The sequence below is a fragment of the Symphalangus syndactylus genome, chromosome 23 (assembly GCF_028878055.3).
Source record: "Symphalangus syndactylus isolate Jambi chromosome 23, NHGRI_mSymSyn1-v2.1_pri, whole genome shotgun sequence".
NCBI classification, from domain to species: domain Eukaryota; kingdom Metazoa; phylum Chordata; class Mammalia; order Primates; family Hylobatidae; genus Symphalangus; species Symphalangus syndactylus.
In genome coordinates, this window is record NC_072445.2 from 43,838,093 (window position 1) to 43,856,095 (window position 18,003).

Sequence of the window (18,003 nt, forward strand, 5' to 3'; positions counted from 1 at the left end):
AAGTGACAGGAAGAGGAATAGAGACACAGAAGAAGAGCATCAGAGACAGAAACAGAGCCTCAGGGAGACAGAGAGATTGAGGACACAGCAGAGGAGAGAGGGAAATAGAGACAGAGATAGAGTGAGAGAGAAAGTGACTAGGAGACACACAGAGACCAAAAATGAGAGTCAGAAATAGAGCAGTGGAAATAGCCAGGGCAGCGCAAGAGAGAGAGGAGAGACAAAGACACTGACGGAGAGCCAGAAACAAAAACACAGATGGAAGAACAGAAAGATAAACAGAGAAATAGACAAAAACACAGAGATAGAAATGAAGATATTCAGAGAAACAGAAGGAGATTAGAAAGACAAATAGTGATGGAGAAAGAGAGAGGAAGAGACTGAGGGAAAGGGGTACAGTGAGAGAAACTGAGAAGCAAGGACAGGTTCAGGATCTAAAGTCCAGAAAAAGAAACTTACAGCAAAGCCCCTAACCCAGGAGCTGCAGTGGCAGAACTTGAACCAGAATCTGACCAGCAGTGGGAGGGCACCAGCATAAGAAGTCACATTTGTTTGACATTTAACATTAAAAATACCAATATTTACAATGAGAATAATGATCCACTTATATTTCCATAACTCTCTGCAATAAAGCACTTTAAGTTGGGAATAAGGATGTTTGCAGACACATTCCAGTTACATGCGGAACAGGTGCTGAATCCCAATTCCTGGGAGTTTCTTCTTTCAAAACAAGCTGCTTTCTTTTGTTCAGTGAACAAGTATGTCCAGGACTGAGGTGACCATGCAGGGAGTGGAAAGGGTATGAGAATTCAGACCTCACCCTTAATCTGGCTCTCCTTTGCCAGCTTAAGCCAGGTCTGTAGCTGCTGGAAGATGTTCTGTGGGGAGGTGGGAAGAATTTTGAAAGTCAGATTTCAGCACCAGCAGAAGGAAGGAACATGCAAATGATTATTCAAATGAGAATGCAAATTATTCAGAGCCTTTTTTCTCTTACCTGGCGCCCTAGGCGGAGGCTGGGGGAGTCTGAGGGCCTCTCAGGTGCCATGTCCAAGCAGTGGGAGCCAGTGCGGATAAGAAGAGCTGATTCTGAGGATCCTAAAGCCTGTGTTACACTTAGCACATGCCAGGGGTCTGTGTCCCCTGGAAAGAAAGGATAGGATGGGGCTAGGTAGATTGGGTGCTGGGAGAGGATGAGGCTATGTTGAGCTGGGGCTAGGTGGAGGCTTAGGAGCCAGGTTTTGATAGAATGCTCACCATTAACAAACAGCACTTGGTTAGCCTCAGGGGTCTGGCCACCGTAGTAGGAGTTCGTCTGAGCCACAGCCTGGGCTACTGACAAGGCTGAGAGCCCAAACACCTGCTCACATAGGTCTAGCTGGGAGGGCAGTGCTGGCAGCTGGGAGAAAGGACATCTGGGATTCTCACAGGTGACATCTGTGTAGGGAGATACCTGTAAGTGTGGGTATAGAGCCAGCCCACCAGTCTCCTTTAATAATCATTTTCAAAGCTTTCCTCAGTGATGACCAGAACATTTCTAATGCTCCCTTCAAGGAGCTTACAGTCCTGGCAGAGAGACTCACACAGTCCCCCGGCAGTGACAGCCCAGAGTGATCAGGGCTGTGATGGAAAAAGGCCAGAAGGCAGGGATCCCAGAGGAAACATGATGGGCTCAGGGAAAGCATCCTGCAAAGGATATGACCTTGAGAAATTAGTAGGACTGAGCCAAACAAAGATAGAGAAGAGAAGGCATAGTAAATAGAGGAAATAGCATGTGCAAAGGTCTGGAACGCTCGGAGCTCAAATTGTATTATGTCTCCCCTGCTTAAAACCCATAGCTCACTGTGCTTTCAGGGTAAAGCTAACTTCCATAACATCAGATTAATTCATCCCTTCCCTCCCTATATGTTGACCACCTACCATGTGCTCAGATAAATGTTGTACAATATTGGGCACATAGTGGCAACCAAGACAGCTCCAGGCTCTGCTGTCCCAGGACTCAGTCCAGAGGGGAAGATAGGCAATAAAAAATGTATGACAGGCTGTGTAAAATGCTAAAGAGAACACAGAGCTATCGAAGTCGGAGGTGGCAAGGCTGACTTATCTTGAGGGATCATGGCTTCCTGAGGGAGGGCATCCTATTGAGACTTGAAGATGAATAATCCAAGCAAAGTGAACAGCATGTACAAAGTTCCTAAGGTGTTAGGAAGACTAATGTATTAAGAGGGTTGAAATATGTAAAGCCTTATAATAATAACAATAGCAAGGGGTTTATGGAATACTTACTGTAGACCTACATTATTCTTAGAATGTTACAAATATTACCTTCTTTAGTCCTTGAAACAACCCTATGAGAGAAATATTGCTTGTATTCCCACTTTATAGATGTGGAAACAGGCATAGAGAAGTAAGTTACTTGCCCAAGTTTGCCCAAGATCGCGAGTAGAAAATGGAGCTGGAGTTTGAACATTTAACTTTACCATATGTAGTATTTGGGACATGCTTATACTACAAAAAAATCTGTTGTATATGTGAAATTCAAATTTAACTGGGCATCCTGTATTGTATCTAGCAACACTACCCTGGGGTCTTTGAGGAGCTGTGGTTTTGAGTACAGGAGGGACAAGGCTATATTTACAAGGATCTCTGTGGATGCTATGAAAAAGTTGGATTGTACAGATGAAGTGAAAACTATGAGACCAGAGAAGAGGCTGGGAAGGGATCCAGGCAAGAAAGAATGGAGGTTCCTAGCAGGACAGCAGAGGTAGGCACAGAAAGCAGAAGGGATGGACTGTAGAGTTGTCCATGCAGAGTGAGGGGGACTCAGTAATTGACAGGGTAGCTAGAAAATGGGAAGGAAGCAACTAAAACAAGGCTCAAGTTTCTAGTCTGGTGGATGGGGAAAGGGGGCCATCCCTGGAATGGCGACACAGAGAAAGAACAGGCTGAAGGGAAGATCACTTAAGTGGAGACCTCAGTGTGTGCGTGAGGAGGTATGTGAGGGCCAAGCACATGCGCACACTCCTATGGCTTCCACCTTCTCCAGCCCAACATCTGCAGGTTACACAGTGCCTGAGAGCCAGGTCAAAATGAGTCCAGACCACCTGTAAGATGACTTCTCTGCGCATAGTAAAAAGGTTGTTTGAGGGGACAAAGTTAGGGTTAGGCCAGTCACTTACAGAAGCCGAACTCGGTGCATGTCTGGTACAACCACTGCCGGTCACCCACACCAGACAGCTGAGGTTCTGTGCTCCTCAGCTGTGCCACTGTCTCTGCTCGGGAAAAGCTTAAACACTTCTGGCCCAGGCTGTGCAAGACAATCTAGGGAACAATGTACATACATAAGACATAAATTCCTCCTCTCTTCCCAGCAAGCCAGGGCGCAGAGGCCTATGTCCCCAGAGGTCAAAAGTGAGAAATAGAAGGGTGAGTTCCTGAGTTCTCCTGGGAGTCAGTGGTCAGAGGGGGTGGATGCCTGGGTCCTTGTGAGTTAGAGATCAAGGCACTAGAAGACTGAGACCTTATTACCTGTGAGAGCTTGGGCAAGTGATAATCTTTCAGACTTCAGTTTCCTCTTCTGTAAGTGGCGATAATAATAGTCCCTATCTCTTGAGAATTTAATGAAATAATATATGTGAAGCACTTCATGCAGCACTTGGTCCAGACAGTGCTGGAAAAGCGACAGCTGGATTGCAGGTTTGGATTTAGAGGCTGCAGGCCCAGGTACCTAGAAGAACCCTATCCCCAGAGATACATTTTTTCATTCATTCTAAAAATACTAAGTGAGAATTTGCCATGTGCCACGCACTCCTGCAGGCCCCCCAAAAGAGAACAGGACAAGATAGAGAAAATAGGTAATAATCGCAGTCTCTAACATTCGCACACTGTGTGCCAGGCTCCCAGCTGATTGCTCTACATGACCCGCCTCATTTTATCTTCCCATCGGCCCTGTGAAGTGTTATCCCCATTTTACAGATGAGAAAACGAAGTTTCAGAGAAGGTTCTCGCTTGCCCAAGATCACACAACGGAAGTGGGGCAGGAACCTTTGTCCGCTGACTCCTCCCAGCTGTGCCAGGGAGTGCTCACCTTCACTGCCCGACGAAGCCCGCAGTAGGGCGTGGAGTGGCTGCGGTTGCCCCCGCCCCCGAGGAGAAGTCCGCAGAGCTGTCGCACGCTTAGCGGTACTCCCGCCTGCCCATCATACTGCACTACACCTCCCACCAGTGCCTGCAGCGCCCCCAGCAGCTCCGCCTGGTTTTCAGCGCGGCCCAAGGGCCCGCACACGCTCAGCTCCGTCCGCAACGCTGCTTGAGCCGCCCCACCCGAGCGCAGCCGCCGCTCCACTTCAGCGAAGGCGACGGACACCGCCGCCCGGCACTGTGGGAAGCAAGAGGCGATGTCCGCCAAGACTCAGGCTGGGCCTCGGCTTTCCCTTCCCAGGACCTGCGTGCTCCTTGGGTTCCCCACTTTCTCCCAGCGGGACTCAGAGGGTGCAGACCGAGTTCTTGGCCCAGGCCCCCGCCCCCAGGTCCCCGCCCCCAGGTCCCCGTCTCGCAGCCATCCTTCTCGGGTAGTCCCTGCAGGCCCCGCCCTCCATTGTGGCCCCGCCCTCCGTTGTGGCCCCGCCCCATCTTGAGCCTCACCTCCGGATAGGATTGTCCCTGCCCAAACCCCGCCCTCTCTGGGGAGCTCCTCTTTTCCTGGTGCCCCGCTTATTCGTCAGCTCCCGCCTTCTTCCAAAACCTGCGTATTCCCCCGAGCTCCGACCTTCCTTAGACCCCGCCACGTTGCAGGTTTCGCCCTTCTCTGGCCTTCTCTTCCCTGGCATTCGAGGCCTCTTTTCCCCCCAAGTCCCCCTCGGACTAGGCCCCACCTCCTACCTCCAGGGACCCGCCGATCTCAGTGCTCATTAGGCTTCTGGATACCACCTGTGGGCGGACCGCAGCGGAAGGTATCTGGAAATGTCAAGGGACTCCGCCCACTGGGACCCCCCCTCCTCCCGCACCTGCTGCTCGCCATCCTTACGTCATTATACTCGGAGAAATCCAGCACGGCCCGCACCGGGGCGGAGGAGGCGACGGACGCGAAAATGAGATGTGGGAACTAAGGGAGGAGACGCCGTTAGCCTGCGGGCTGAGGGGCTGGAATCGCATATCTTCCTGCCTCTGTGTCACTCACTCGCTGTGTGATCTTGGGCTCTTATGAGGACAGCTTGTGCAAAATTCTTGGGGGGCGGGAGGAAGGTAGGGGCGTGGTGGGAGGGTATTCCTATTATCTGAGACTGGGGCCCTGGAGTCCGAGTTCCCGCCCCCTAGCCCACCCGGAGGAGTCGCAGGACCTTCAGCCGGGCCCAGGCGGCCAAGGAGCCGGCATAGGAACCTCCGAAGCAGATCCAGGGGCTGGAGGAGGAGACGTTAAAGAGGCGGGAAAGTGCCAGGCGGGCAGAGACCACATCAGCCAGCCTAGGGTCAAAGGGGGGACTCGGTCGGTCCTCATCGCTGGGAATCCCTGAAGATTTCCCCATTCTGGGGGAAACTCGGATCCAGAGACATGAATGGGTGAATCTGGCCAGAAGCCAGGGCTGTTTTCTCATGATGGGTTTCCAAGGGTTCTCCAAGCCACATACACGTCCCAGAACTTGTGTGCCTAGGCCAAGGGAGACCCTGTCCTCGTCCACTTTCTAGAAAGCCACCACCCTCTTTCCCTTCTCGTTTTAGGTAGGAGAGGAAAAATTTCCAAGTCAGTTTAGATGAAAACCTGACAAATGTAGGGAAGGGTTGAGGGCACTCAAGGAGGGCTACTCAGAGGAGAAGGAGGGGTCCTAACCTGATGAGTTAGAAGGTATTGGGAGAGCGAACAGACACAAAGAGAAATGGAGAGTGAAGTTTGGATATGTCTAACATCCTCTTTCCCCTCCCAAGGGCTTTCTTTCTTCCCTAACCTTTCTGAATGGCTTGCAGTTGGTGCCATCCTGCTGCAGTTAGAAAACCGTTTAGTCCATCCTGGCTAACATGGTGAAACCCCGTCTCTACTAAAAATACAAAAAAATTAGCCCGGCGTGGTGGTGGGCGCCTGTAGTCCCAGCTACTCGGGAGGCTTAGGCAGGAGAATGCGTGAACCCGGGAGGTGGAGCTTGCAGTGAGCCGAGATCGCGCCACTGCACTCCAGCCTGGGTGATAGAGCGAGACTCCGTCTCAAAAAAAAAAAAAAAAAATAGAAAACCGTTTAGCTTGTAGAAAAGATTAAGATGCAGAGAGAGACAGAGATGGAGACAAAGAGGCACAGATGTAGATACAGAGACGGAGAAAATGAGACAGACAGGCAAAGAGACTGTTACAGACAGAAACAGACGGAGATACCAATGAGGAAAGAAAAAGCTAAGTTCTGTAAGAATAAAGCAGATGAAAGAAACAAAAAGCAGAAGTAAAGTTGGAAAAATGGTGGGGGTCGTTAACAGGAGTGAGATGCACTGAAGGAGGCTGGGGTGGGAGCCATAAAAATATCTGGGGGAAGGCCACGCCATGCAGAGGGATGAGTTCAAAGGCTCAAGGCAGGAATGTGCGTGTAAGTCTGGAGGACAGTGACGACCTCAGTGTAGCTGGAGCGCAGTGAAAATGAGAGAGTGGAGGTCAGAGTTAACTAGAGGCCAAAACCCATTGGACCCCATGGCCACTATAAAAGCTTTGACTTTACTCTGAGCAATACAGAAGACATCTGAGGGACTTAAGCCAGGGAGGATCATGACCTGGTTTATGCTCTAACAGAATTACTCTGATTTCCACCTGGAAGTCGAGGGCAGAGCAGGGAAAATCATGAGAATGCTGTGGCTGTAATCCAGATAAGGAATGCTGGTGGCCTGCACAGTGATACAGTGGCTTGCTTCAGACAGAGACACAGCAACAGAAAGAATACAGGATAAGAGAAAGACAAATAGGGAGAGTCAGAGGCCCAGAAATGGAAAGAGAAAAAACAAGACACTATGAAAGACAGAAGAAAACAGAGGGAACCAGAGACTCAGAGGTTGACTTCAGACAGTGGAGGAGAGAGACACAGACGCAGAGATGCCAAAGCACAGATGTTCCCGTCCTTTGACCATAAACACTTTCCCTTCCTCCACTCACGCATGGCGGCTGGACAAGAAGCGGAGCTGGGCCATTTCCAGGCCTCCAGCAGGTATACTCAGGCCATAAAATCTGTGTTCCAGGCTTATCACCAGGGCACCCCAGGCTGGGGCCAGGGCTGCGGGATGGCCTGTGAAGAGTGTATGGGTGGGGGGTGGGGGGATGTGAAATGCAAGTTGAGTTTAAGCCCTTGCACTCCTCAGGTCTCACAGCATTGCAATATGCAGCTCCCCTTCCTGGTCCCCACCAGCATCCCAACTCCTTCTTTCCCCCAACCTTGCCTCTTACCTCTCATCACTGAGCCAGGCCCAAGGCTGCCCTCACCTCCAAGATGCAGGAATATGGGTCCATCCTGGCCAACCCAATGTTGGTCATTCACCCAGTAACGCTAAGAGGTGGGATGGGGAAGAAGAAATGGCACTGTGAGAGTCCTGATTTATTCTCGATTCCTCATTTGTTCCAGTCTCTCTCCCTAATGGATCTTTCCTTATGTACTTAACAGTATCTGAAATGAGCTTGTTTATTTACTTGCTCACTTTTCTCCTGTTCATCTCCTCATCTAGAAAGCAAAATCTACAACAGCAAATTTTTGGCCTGGTTTTTCACTCTTATATCCCCAGAACTGAGGGAGTGGTTCTTACATTGAAGGAACTTGCTATTTCTTGAAGTAATAATTGTAGAATAAGAAATAAATGCAGATGGATTTAGGAATAAGATCCAAGTGGGATGATATTTGGAGACTAAATACAGAGGAAGCACTGAAAAATGGCGAATTTTTCCTTCTTTTGGTAGATATCTTTGAGTGCCTGTTGTGAGCTAGGTCTGATTCCAAAGCTGGTTCAAATTTCCGCTACCTACTGAGACCTGATGGTAGGTTTTGTGTCCAGTCTGGACAGGGACAAGGGGGTAGGGAGGATCAGTGAATGTGAATGACAGAGAGAAAGAAATGGTGAAAGGCAAGATCTGAGGGACAAAACGAGTGGGACCCCGAGGAGAGGGGAGAATAAGGCCAAATCTAAAAAGGGCAGGAAAAGGGATAGTGACAGCAAGCATAACATGAGATTCAAGCAGAGGGATGGGGAGAACTGAGGTGTGGAGAGGGAAAAAAGTGCAGACTGAGGAAGAGATGAGGGAGACTGAGGAGAGGGCAGGATGGGCAGTGGACTCCCCGTCTCCTGGCCTCACCTGTAGGAAGGATCGTCTGTCGGACACGTTGAAGGGGTCCAGCAGTTGCTCCAGCCACCCCACTTTTGGGAGGGCTGCAGCACCTGGCCCCAGGCTCAGGCCCAGGCCCTGGGCAGAGCTCTCCTGAAACTGCTGAATGTGCTCACCCAGGCGCCTAAGAAGGGAGGCTGTGGGACATGGAGGGAAGGAAGTCAGGCTGGCCCCATTAGGATGCCCTGCTTGACCCTCTGCCTCCTCTTACCTGGAGCCGAGAGTCCCCAGAGGGAAACCAAGAGCAGAGGGCCCAGCCACCGGGCAAGCCAGACGGCCATGGTGTTCAGGACTCTGTTCTCCCCCAGGAGGACCTTTATCTTATCCTCAGCAGCCAGGCTTTAAATCCATTACCTTTCAGCAGAGGCTCAGGTTTCTTTCCTTTCCTGGCAGGTCAAGCGTCTGTAGGAACTGCGAACGCGGGGCAGGGACGCCAGAGTCTGTACACAGAGGCTGCTGATGCAGCATCGGAACTCCCAGTTCCTTCTCTCTGGGCCTCTCAGCCTGTTCTTCCCTCAGCCCTCGCTGTCTCAGTCTCCTCCTCTCCGCTCTTCAGTCTACCTTCTCTTTATCTCGGATTCCTCCTTTGCATGCCTTATTGTCCTTCAACCTCTGTCTCTCCCCGCCTCAACACCTCCTCTGGAACCCCAGTTGCCCACTTATTCTCAGTCTTTTCTTTCTGCCCCTCAGGATATCTTTAGTACCCCTCAGTTGTTCCCACACTCAGTCTTTCCCTCTCTTTGTTCTCAGTCCCCCATCTCTTTTTCAGTCTTTCTGTCCATACTCGTCTCTTTGTCTCCCAATCTCACCTTGTCTATTTTCCAGCCCCCTCCCTTTCTGCTCTGCTTCACTGCCCCGAGCTTCTCTGACGCACAATCTCACACTGTCCATAGACTCCTTACAGTTCTTTGAACATACCAGGCTTGCTTCTGCCTTAGGGTTCTTATTCTTGTTGTTCCCACCCTGTGGATTGTGATTTCCCCATATACCCACGTGGTTTGTTCCCTCACTTCAATTAGATCTTTATTCAAAGGCCATTCATTCAGAAAGGTCTTCTATGGTCAGCTTTTTAAAAATTGCCAAACCTATGGCCCTCTTCTATTCCTTTTCAAACTTTATTCCTAATTCTTTTTCATAGGACTTATTCACTATGAGAAATATTGTACATTTAAAAAATTATTCCCATAAGTTTAAAAAATATATCCAGAATCGGATGACTTCTCACTACCTTCAGTGCTACCACTGCTGAGCTACCATCATCTCTGACTTGGGATATCATGGAAGCCTTTTACCTGGTCCCTTGTTTCTGCCTCATGACTTATTCTACACTCAGCAGACAGAGAGATAGAATTAAATATTAGCCCAATCATTCACAATCATTCACTCCCTGGTTTAGAACACTTCCCTGATGCCCCATCTTACTCAAAGTAAATCTAAAGTTTTGAAAACAGTTTTTAAAACTCTGTATGACCTGGCCCCCTGTTATATATACTGTCATGATTTCATCTCCTACCCCTCCTGGGTTCACTGCCCCAGCTGCATTGGGCTATTTCATATTTCACAAGACACACTCCTTCCTTAGAATTTTTGCTCTCATTGGGATGCTTTTCCTCCAAATATCTGCGAGTCTTATTTTACCACTTCCTATAGCTCCCCATTCATATATTTTATCTTACCAAATAGGTTTTACCTGACCACTCTTATAAAATGGCACAACCCCTGAGACCCTGTCCCCTGATCCTTCTGTTGTCACTCCCTGATAGTGATGACATTTTATTGCATTTCTCTCCCAAACCATTCCCCAGGAAGTAAGCTTATTGTGGGAAGGAATTTTGTCTGTTTTGTTCACTGGTGTACCCATAACACCCAAACTACTTCAAGGCACTTGATAGGTTCTCAATGAATATGCAATGAGCAAAAAGCTATAGGGATAAATTGATTAATTAACGCATTAGTTTTCTGCTCAGGAAAGAATTCCCTAAGAATGTGACCTAAGAGCTGAGGCAAGGGAGTGAGTGGGGAGGGAGGAAGGCAGGGAAAAAAAAATACTTGAGGTAAGAATGAGGAGCTGGGGGGAGCATGAGGTTATCTGGAGTCAGAGGGTTTCTGGCCCAAGAAAGAGCAGGTGCAAAGACTTTGAGTCACAAACCTGCTTGGCACCTCCAAGGAACATCAACAGTTAGTGGGCTTGAAAGTCAATGAAGGAATTCGAATTAGATGAGAAGAGAGAAGTAATCGGAGATTCAACCCTGCTGGCAAGCCATAGAAAGGGCTTTGGCTTTTATTTAAAGACTGATATATGGCCGGGCGCAGTTGCTCACGATTGTAATCCCAGCACTTCGGGAGGCCGAGGCAGGTGGATCACAAGGTCATTAGTTCGAGACCAGCCTGGCCAACGTGGTGAAACCCTGTCTCTAGTAAAATTACAAAAATTAGCTGGGCATGGTGGGGAGGCGCCTGTAATCCCATCTACTCAGGAGGCTGAGGCAGGAGAATCGCTTGAACCCGGGAGGTGGAGCTTGCAGTGAGCCGAGATCATGCCACTGCGCTGTAGCCTGGGCAACAGAGCTAGACTCCGTCTCAAAAAAATAAAATAAAATAAAATAAAATAAAAAGACTGATATGTTGCTATAAGGGTCCCTTTAAAACATTAATACATAAGTAAATTTAAAGTTGGGTGTGGTGGTGCATGCCTGTATTCTCAGCTACTTGGGAGGCTGGGACGAGAGGGCTGGGAGTTCAAAGCTGCAGTACACTGTGATCGAGACTGTGAGTAGCCACTGCACTCCATACTGGGTAACACAGTAAGAACCCATATTTAAAAAAGTATTAGTAAATTTCTAAATTTATTTTTTGATAAATGCCAATTTACTTAGTCGTTTTAATTGCTAGACTGGAAAGACAGGGATCTTTATCCCAACTCAATAATAAGGCAAATAGCACAATTGGAAATGGAAAAAGGGTTTGAACAGGCATTTCTCCAAAGAAAATATACCAATGGCCAATAAGCACATGACAAGATGCTCAACATCATTAGTCGTTACTAAAATGCAATTATTTATTTATTTATTTATTTTTGGAGACAGAGTCTCACTCTGTCGCCCAGGCTGGAATGCAGTGGCACGATCTTGGCTCACTACAACCTCTGCCTCCTGGGTTCAAGTGATTCTGCTGCCTCAGCCTCCCGAGCAGCTGGAATTACAGGTTCCGGCTATTTTGTATTTTTAGTAGAGACGGGGTTTCACCATGTTGGCCAGGCTGGTCTCGTCTCCTGACCTCAAGAGATCCATCCACCTCGGCCTCCCAAAGTGCTGTGATTACAGGCGTGAGCCACTGCACCCAGCCACTAAAATGCAAATTAAAACTGTGAGATAATCCTTCATACTGACAAAAATGGCTCTGATAAAGATAGGCAATACAAGCATTGGAAATGTAAAAGGAAACAGCCACTGTAGAAGACTCTTGAACTCATTTTTTTAAAAAAATCACTTTTTTTAGGTATAATTTACATACCATAAAATTCACCAGTTTTTAAGTGTAAGTTTTAATGTTTTTTAGTATATTTACAGATTTGTGCAACTATTAGCAGAATCCAGTTTTAGAACATTTTCAGTGACCCCCAAAAAGTCTCTTCATGCCTATTTGCAGTGAATTCCCATTTCTATCCCTAGCCACAGACAACCATTAATGTATTTTCTCTATGTATTTATTTTCCTTTTTTGAACATTCCGTATAAAAGGAATTCTACAATGTATGCTTTTTTATGTCTGGCTTCTTCCACTTAGCATAATGTTTTTGAAGTTCATCCATGTTGTAGCAGGTATCAGCATTTCATTTCCTTTTATGGCTGAATAATATTCTGTTTTATGGATATACTATGTTTGAGCTATCTATTAATCGGTCAATGCGCATTTGGGTTATTTCCTCTTTTTGCTATTATGACTAATGCCACTATGAACATTCGTGTACTAGTCTTTTTGTTGAGATACATTTTCATTTCTCTTGGGTAGATACCTAGATGTGGAATTACAAGAGCATATATTAAAATCAAATTTAACTTTTAAGCAAATTGAACTGAACTGTTTTCCAATGTGGCTGTACCATTTGTTCATGTAATTTCTTAGACTCCAGAAACCTGAACCAAACAGGTAGAAAGTCTCCAATTTCAAACATGAACACGCTGGAAAAGTGAAAACTGAAAGACGCCAGGAAAAATCATTGAATAGAGAGGACCAGAGGCTGCCAGATTATCCCTTCAGGCATGAAACTGAATTTTTTTATTGTGGGCCTTGGTGCCTGCTGCCTGAAGTTCAGCGGGTCAGACCCCTGCTGAGCATAGACATGATGTCCTTCAGGAGGGTCAGAAATTTCCATGGATTCCCCAGTCAGAAGCCGCCGGTTTGAAAACGTCTGCATCCTTTGTCTACTCCGTGAGTAAGATTTAAAACCAAGTTTGTTTGTTTTAATCGAAAATAGGTTATTCTTTTTATTGAGGCAGGGGTGGAAGGTGGGAAGGGACTTCTTTCTGGTCTATGAGAAGAATGTTGATGAAGTTAATGTTTTCAAAGCAAAGACAAGTCAGTGGAATGATTGGTAGCTTAGCTGGGCTCGAGTGTGGTCCTAGCGCCCACAAAATTGTGGGTTTGCTTCCAGTACCCGTACCTTCTCTATGGTTTTTGTTCCTCTGAACTGTTCTTAGCAGAAATCATCTCAATTTGAGCAGTCAAACAGGGGATACATTATGATGCTCTAGGAAGCTTTAAATCCATCCCCTAGATTGTTTTCCTTTTTAAACCATTCGCAGCCCAACAGATTCGTGATCATCCGCAGGCAGGACACTAGCGCGCTCACTCATTTCAATCCCCCGCGCCCCATCCAGCGCGCTTTCATGAACTTCAATCAACCGTTATAAACTATTTGCGAAATCCACCTGATAACTAAGGGCATCTTTTGATTTGTGTGAGCGAGTTTCCACGTGATCTTGATTTCCTCTCAGCCCTTCACTCTGTCTCAAGCGTCTGGAGTTCCTGGCGCTACACAGAGAAAGGAGACCCATCTGTTTAAAGTGACACTGTCCAAAAGATATTTCCCATATCTTCCCTCCATCCTTGCCTTTTCCTTTGGGAGTTTTACTTTTTTCAGAGATCTCCTGCCCTCTCCTTGAGGCCACTTTCTTTGTCACTCCCTTTTGCTATGAAGCTGTTGCCTTCTTCTCCAGAACTTCAGGCACTAGTGGAAGGAATTTGAATTCAAGAAACTCCTGGTTATCTCGCTATTTCTGGTCTGCATCTTTCTAGTGCCTACAAGAGACCTGAAAAGGAATCAAGACTCCCCAAAATGAACCTTGGAACTCTCATGACGTCTCTGCTAGGTTAGCTTCTGTCTGGGAGAGACTGAGGTTGAGACAGGTCCAGGTGTGCAGGTGGTAATGACGGGTAGTGTACTGGGGCCATAGAGTGAATGCCCAGTGAGGATAGAAGAGGTCTTTAAATGCCTTTCTGTTCTGGGTCAGTCATACGTTTTTTTCAGGTCTATGCTGTATATGTGAAAATTTCATTATTGATTAATCTGGTTTTTAAAAAATATAGTTGACTCGCCAGGCATGGTGGCTCGTGCCTGTAATCCCAGCACTTTGGGAGGCCGAGGTGGGCGGATCACGAGGTCAAGAGATCGAGACCATCCTGGCCAACATGGTGAAACCCCGTCTCTACTAAAAATACAAAAATTAGCTGGGCATGGTGGTGTGCGCCTGTAGTCCCAGCTACTCGGGAGGCTGAGGCAGGAGAATTACTTGAACCCGGGAGGCGGAGGTTGCAGTGAGCGGAGATCATGCAACTGCACTGCAGTCTGTCGACAGAGTGAGACTGCATCTCAAAAAAAAAAAAATTATATATATATAGTCCCAAATCAACTGACATGCATTACTGTCCTTTTTCTTTTAAAATGTTTAGCTAGAAGTGAGCTCCATTTTCTTGCTTCTAACTGAAATTTATTTTCATGGCAGGGCAGACGCTCACAAAGGTGCTCAGAAGTAAGACTTTTGTTTTTTCTCACAAATTAGAAATGATTTGGGATATCATGAAAAGCCTTTTCACATGAACACTGTATATGTGCCGGGTGCGACCCGCAGACCCTGACCGAACGTCGGATGAAAAAATGCACTCAGACACAGATACCCAGTGAAAGAGCAGGCTAGGGGACTGGGCGTTCACAGAAGGAGTTGTTGCATGCTGCTTGCACACACCGAGGAGGGTGTTCTAAAGAGTACGCAGCCCGGCCCTGACAAGCTGGCCCTGCGGGCATTTATTCAGTACAGATTTAATGGCAAAGGCTTTGAATCAACACACTTGTGGCTAATTAATATGGTCACCCTCCCCGGAGAGAGCAGTCCTGCTGGTGATTAAAGGCCAGGGTTGGAGGCCTAAGTAAACTAACTTATCTAGATCAGTTTCTTTACATCTCCTTGTTATTTGCTTTTTACTATTAGCTCAAGGTAAGAGGATCAGGCTGCCTTCAGCCATAAACCTTTCCTAAAGCTTTTACAAAACCTCCTGGCGTTCCAAGAAGGTTTGCGTTTTTACTATAATTTTCTCTTATAACTTCTCCCACCACCCTGACCGAAATCCTACATATATGTAGTTCATATAACAAGTTGCTTTTACCCTGTTAATGCGCATGCTTAATATATTTCCTATTGTTACTGAGAGTTTAGTTACATCTGTCCCGCTCTCTCCACTTCCTAGTGTTACTCGGAGTTTAGTTACATCTGTCCCGTTCTCTCCACTGATTACAAAGGCACAAATTCAAATATGTTTCAATTCTGATTTCCAAAGGCAATAACGGGATGACTTTCATATGCCTTGGCTACTTATTAACCAAGTGCCATGGTGAAATTACTTAAACATTCAGTAATAACCTATCCTTAAGGAGTATGGGTACCACAAAGTAGTGGGACATGATAGATGGTGGATATCTTTTCAGAGAATGAGGTCCAGTGGTCTACTGCAGCAGTTATCAAACTAGGTTAATTTTACCCTTGAGAACACAAGAGGATCTAATTTTAAATAGTGCAAGATCCGGCCGGGCACGGTGGCTCACGCCTGTAATCCCAGCACTTTGGGAGGCTGAGGCGGGTGGATCACAAGGCCAGGAGTTTGAGATCAGCCTGACGAACATGGTGAAACCCCATCTCTACAAAAAATACAAAAAAAAATTTAGCCGGGCATGGTAGGGCGCGCCTGTAATCCCAGCTACACAGGAGGCTGAGGCAGGAGAATTGCTTGAACCCGGGAGGCGGAGGTTGCAGTGAGCCGAGATCACACCACTGCGCTATCATCAACCACCATATAGATTTTTTTCTAAAATTGATCTGTCTGAGAACACTCCTGATATCAAGGTGTGCAATTTCTCAATGGCCTTTCTTATATTCAAAAACAAAACAGATAAACAACAACAAAAACAAACAAAAAACAAACAAAAAACCCCCCGTGTTTCTCTCACTCTTCTCAATATGACCAAGGTTCTTTAGCTCAAAGTGCAAAATATTCTGGACTTCAACACAAGGACATTTGGAAAGACCTGGGTGGGAAGAGTCTTTCCCAGGCAATTGAATTGTTCTAATTGCTAAGTAACTATCCTTTAGCAAGTCAGGAAGTTTCCAATTATTTGGTTTAAACAAATTAAGGGAGAATCTAGTCAAGTTCTCAACTAGGATAGAGTGTAAAATGTAATTATTTATTGTGGGTTACTATGTGATTTTTGGCAAATAACTTACTGTTAAATAATTCTGAGACATTTGTGTAACAAAATCTGATCTATTTTCATTTATTTGTATACTAAAATGCATTTTCTCAGTAGTTATAAATTGGGCATAAAACTAATGTTGAAATGACTTACCATGGCAATGTGTACATTTATTTATCAACAATTACATGAACTAATTATAAAAGCCCAATTGTGTAATTTAGATAAATATCCAACTAGTTTCACCTTTATACTCACTGATTAGTTTCCAAATTCGTAATATTTTTATTGTTATGCTTGATTGTATATAAGTAATAATTTTAATGATAATTCAATGCAGAGGATCTCATAAAAATGAAAGCCGGCCGGGTGCAGTGGCTCAGATCTGTAATTCCAACACTTTGGGAGGCTGAGGCGGGTGGATCACGAGGTCAGGAGTTCAAGACCAGCCTGACCAACATGGTGAAGCCCCGCCTCTATTAAAAATACAAAAATTAGTCGGGCATGGTGGCATGCACCTGTAATCCCAACTACTCCGGAGGCTGAGGCAGGAGAATGGCTTGAACCCGGGAGGCAGAGGTTGCAGTGAGCTGAGATCGCATCATTGCACTCCAGCCTGGACGACAGAGCCAGACTCTCTCTAAAAAAAAAAAAAAGAAAAGAAAGCCTGTGCCATCCCCCAAATTGATAGTAATGTACATATATATTTTTGTTGTTGTTGCAGGTAAGTAGGCTATGGAAAACTTAAAATAATTTTAAGCATAAAACTATTACATTATTCAAAATTTATAATCTTCAACGTATTCAAGAATGATGCAACACTTTAATTTTTAAAAATGTCAATAATTATAATACAAAGAAAAAACATCTGCTTAATCTTAAGGTACATATTAATTTGTCAAAAATGTGTATGGGGGTACACAGTTTTTAAAAATTGGGGAGGACGGTGGGTAACAATATTTTGAAGCCTAAGGGTCCAGCTTGGCTAACGACTAAGCTCTGTTAAATCTTCAGTTTTTATCTTGTGTCTATTGGAAACAGCCTTCAAATCCAAAGAGGGCCACTCAGACCAGATATTACAACACGGCCTCCCTCGAATTCTTGAAAGTTTTCCTAGATACTCAGCAGGGTCATGGAGGCTAGCGTTATCGTCTTTGTCCTCAAAATAGAAATCCGAGAAACCTCCAAGTGGCCCGAAAATTTAGAGCACTCGCTCGTGGATGCCATTGTCACTCCAGAAATGGTCTGAATTCCTCTTTCCACTCGAAATTTATTTGCTGGGCACCAAACTAGAGCCGGACACCAAACTAGAGCTGAGCCAGACTCTTAATTCCTGGGAAATTGTCCAGGAAAAAGAGCTGCCTGTTCGGGATCTTTGCGAGGGCTCTAGGGCGCAGACTTGTCTATTTCAACACATGCATACCTGAACCAGCTTAACCCTGTTTGCATCGCCAGTGTGTTCGCAGTCTGAAAAGAACTGAGTGCTGACCTTGTTGAACTTGAGAACCCTTAGGCTGCCCGAGGCGCAGCGAATGTGTACCAGGAACCGTAGCCGCGCCCGGACAGGAAGAGGCGCCGAAGCCCGGCTGAGTGGAAGTCCTTAGTCTTCCAACAGCCATAGCGGCGGGAACTGGGAGAGGAAAGGTACGCACAAAGTCCTTTGTTGGAGAACGGAGACCTCTGAGCTGTTATTAAAGGACAGCTTTCTCCACCGTCTTCCCATTCCACCACCAATGAGGAGGTAAATTGATTTCTGTTGAAAATATTGTTTTTTTGGGGGAAGACGTTGAGACTCCTGATGACATTTGCCTGACGCCTAGAGGATCCTCGTGCTCCACTTCGAAAAATTGAAGTCTTGATAATCAGCAGAAATGACCTCTGCACACCTTTTCCCCATTCATTAAACTATTGAGCAGCCTACCATGC

The 18,003-nt window shown here is 46.3% G+C and overlaps 1 protein-coding gene and 1 pseudogene across 1 annotated transcript; both read right to left on the bottom strand.

Annotated features, from left to right (window-relative positions):
* Nucleotides 1-18,003, bottom strand: part of LOC129473563 (uncharacterized) — a 687,223-nt pseudogene that overhangs the window by 564,149 nt on the left and 105,071 nt on the right.
* PRSS16 (serine protease 16) lies at nt 629-8,615 on the bottom strand. The gene is made up of 12 exons (XM_055264184.1): nt 8,546-8,615; nt 8,305-8,471; nt 7,408-7,507; nt 7,120-7,249; nt 5,337-5,460; nt 5,024-5,101; nt 4,879-4,926; nt 4,085-4,375; nt 3,177-3,318; nt 1,255-1,434; nt 995-1,140; nt 629-878 (listed from the first exon to the last, which is right to left on the bottom strand). Exons 1-12 carry the CDS (start codon nt 8,613-8,615, stop codon nt 810-812), a joined length of 1,545 nt encoding a protein of 514 aa, XP_055120159.1. The 3' UTR covers nt 629-809.

Coding starts and splice junctions, on each gene's coding strand:
- PRSS16 (XM_055264184.1), bottom strand. CDS start 8,615: ATGGCCGTCTGGCTTGCCCGGTGGCTGGGCCCTCTGCTCTTGGTTTCC. Junction 8,472..8,545: donor CTGGGGACTCTCGGCTCCAG/GTAAGAGGAGGC, acceptor CATGTCCCACAG/CCTCCCTTCTTAGGCGCCTG. Junction 1,435..3,176: donor ATGCACCGAGTTCGGCTTCT/GTAAGTGACTGG, acceptor CTCCCTACACAG/ATGTCACCTGTGAGAATCCC.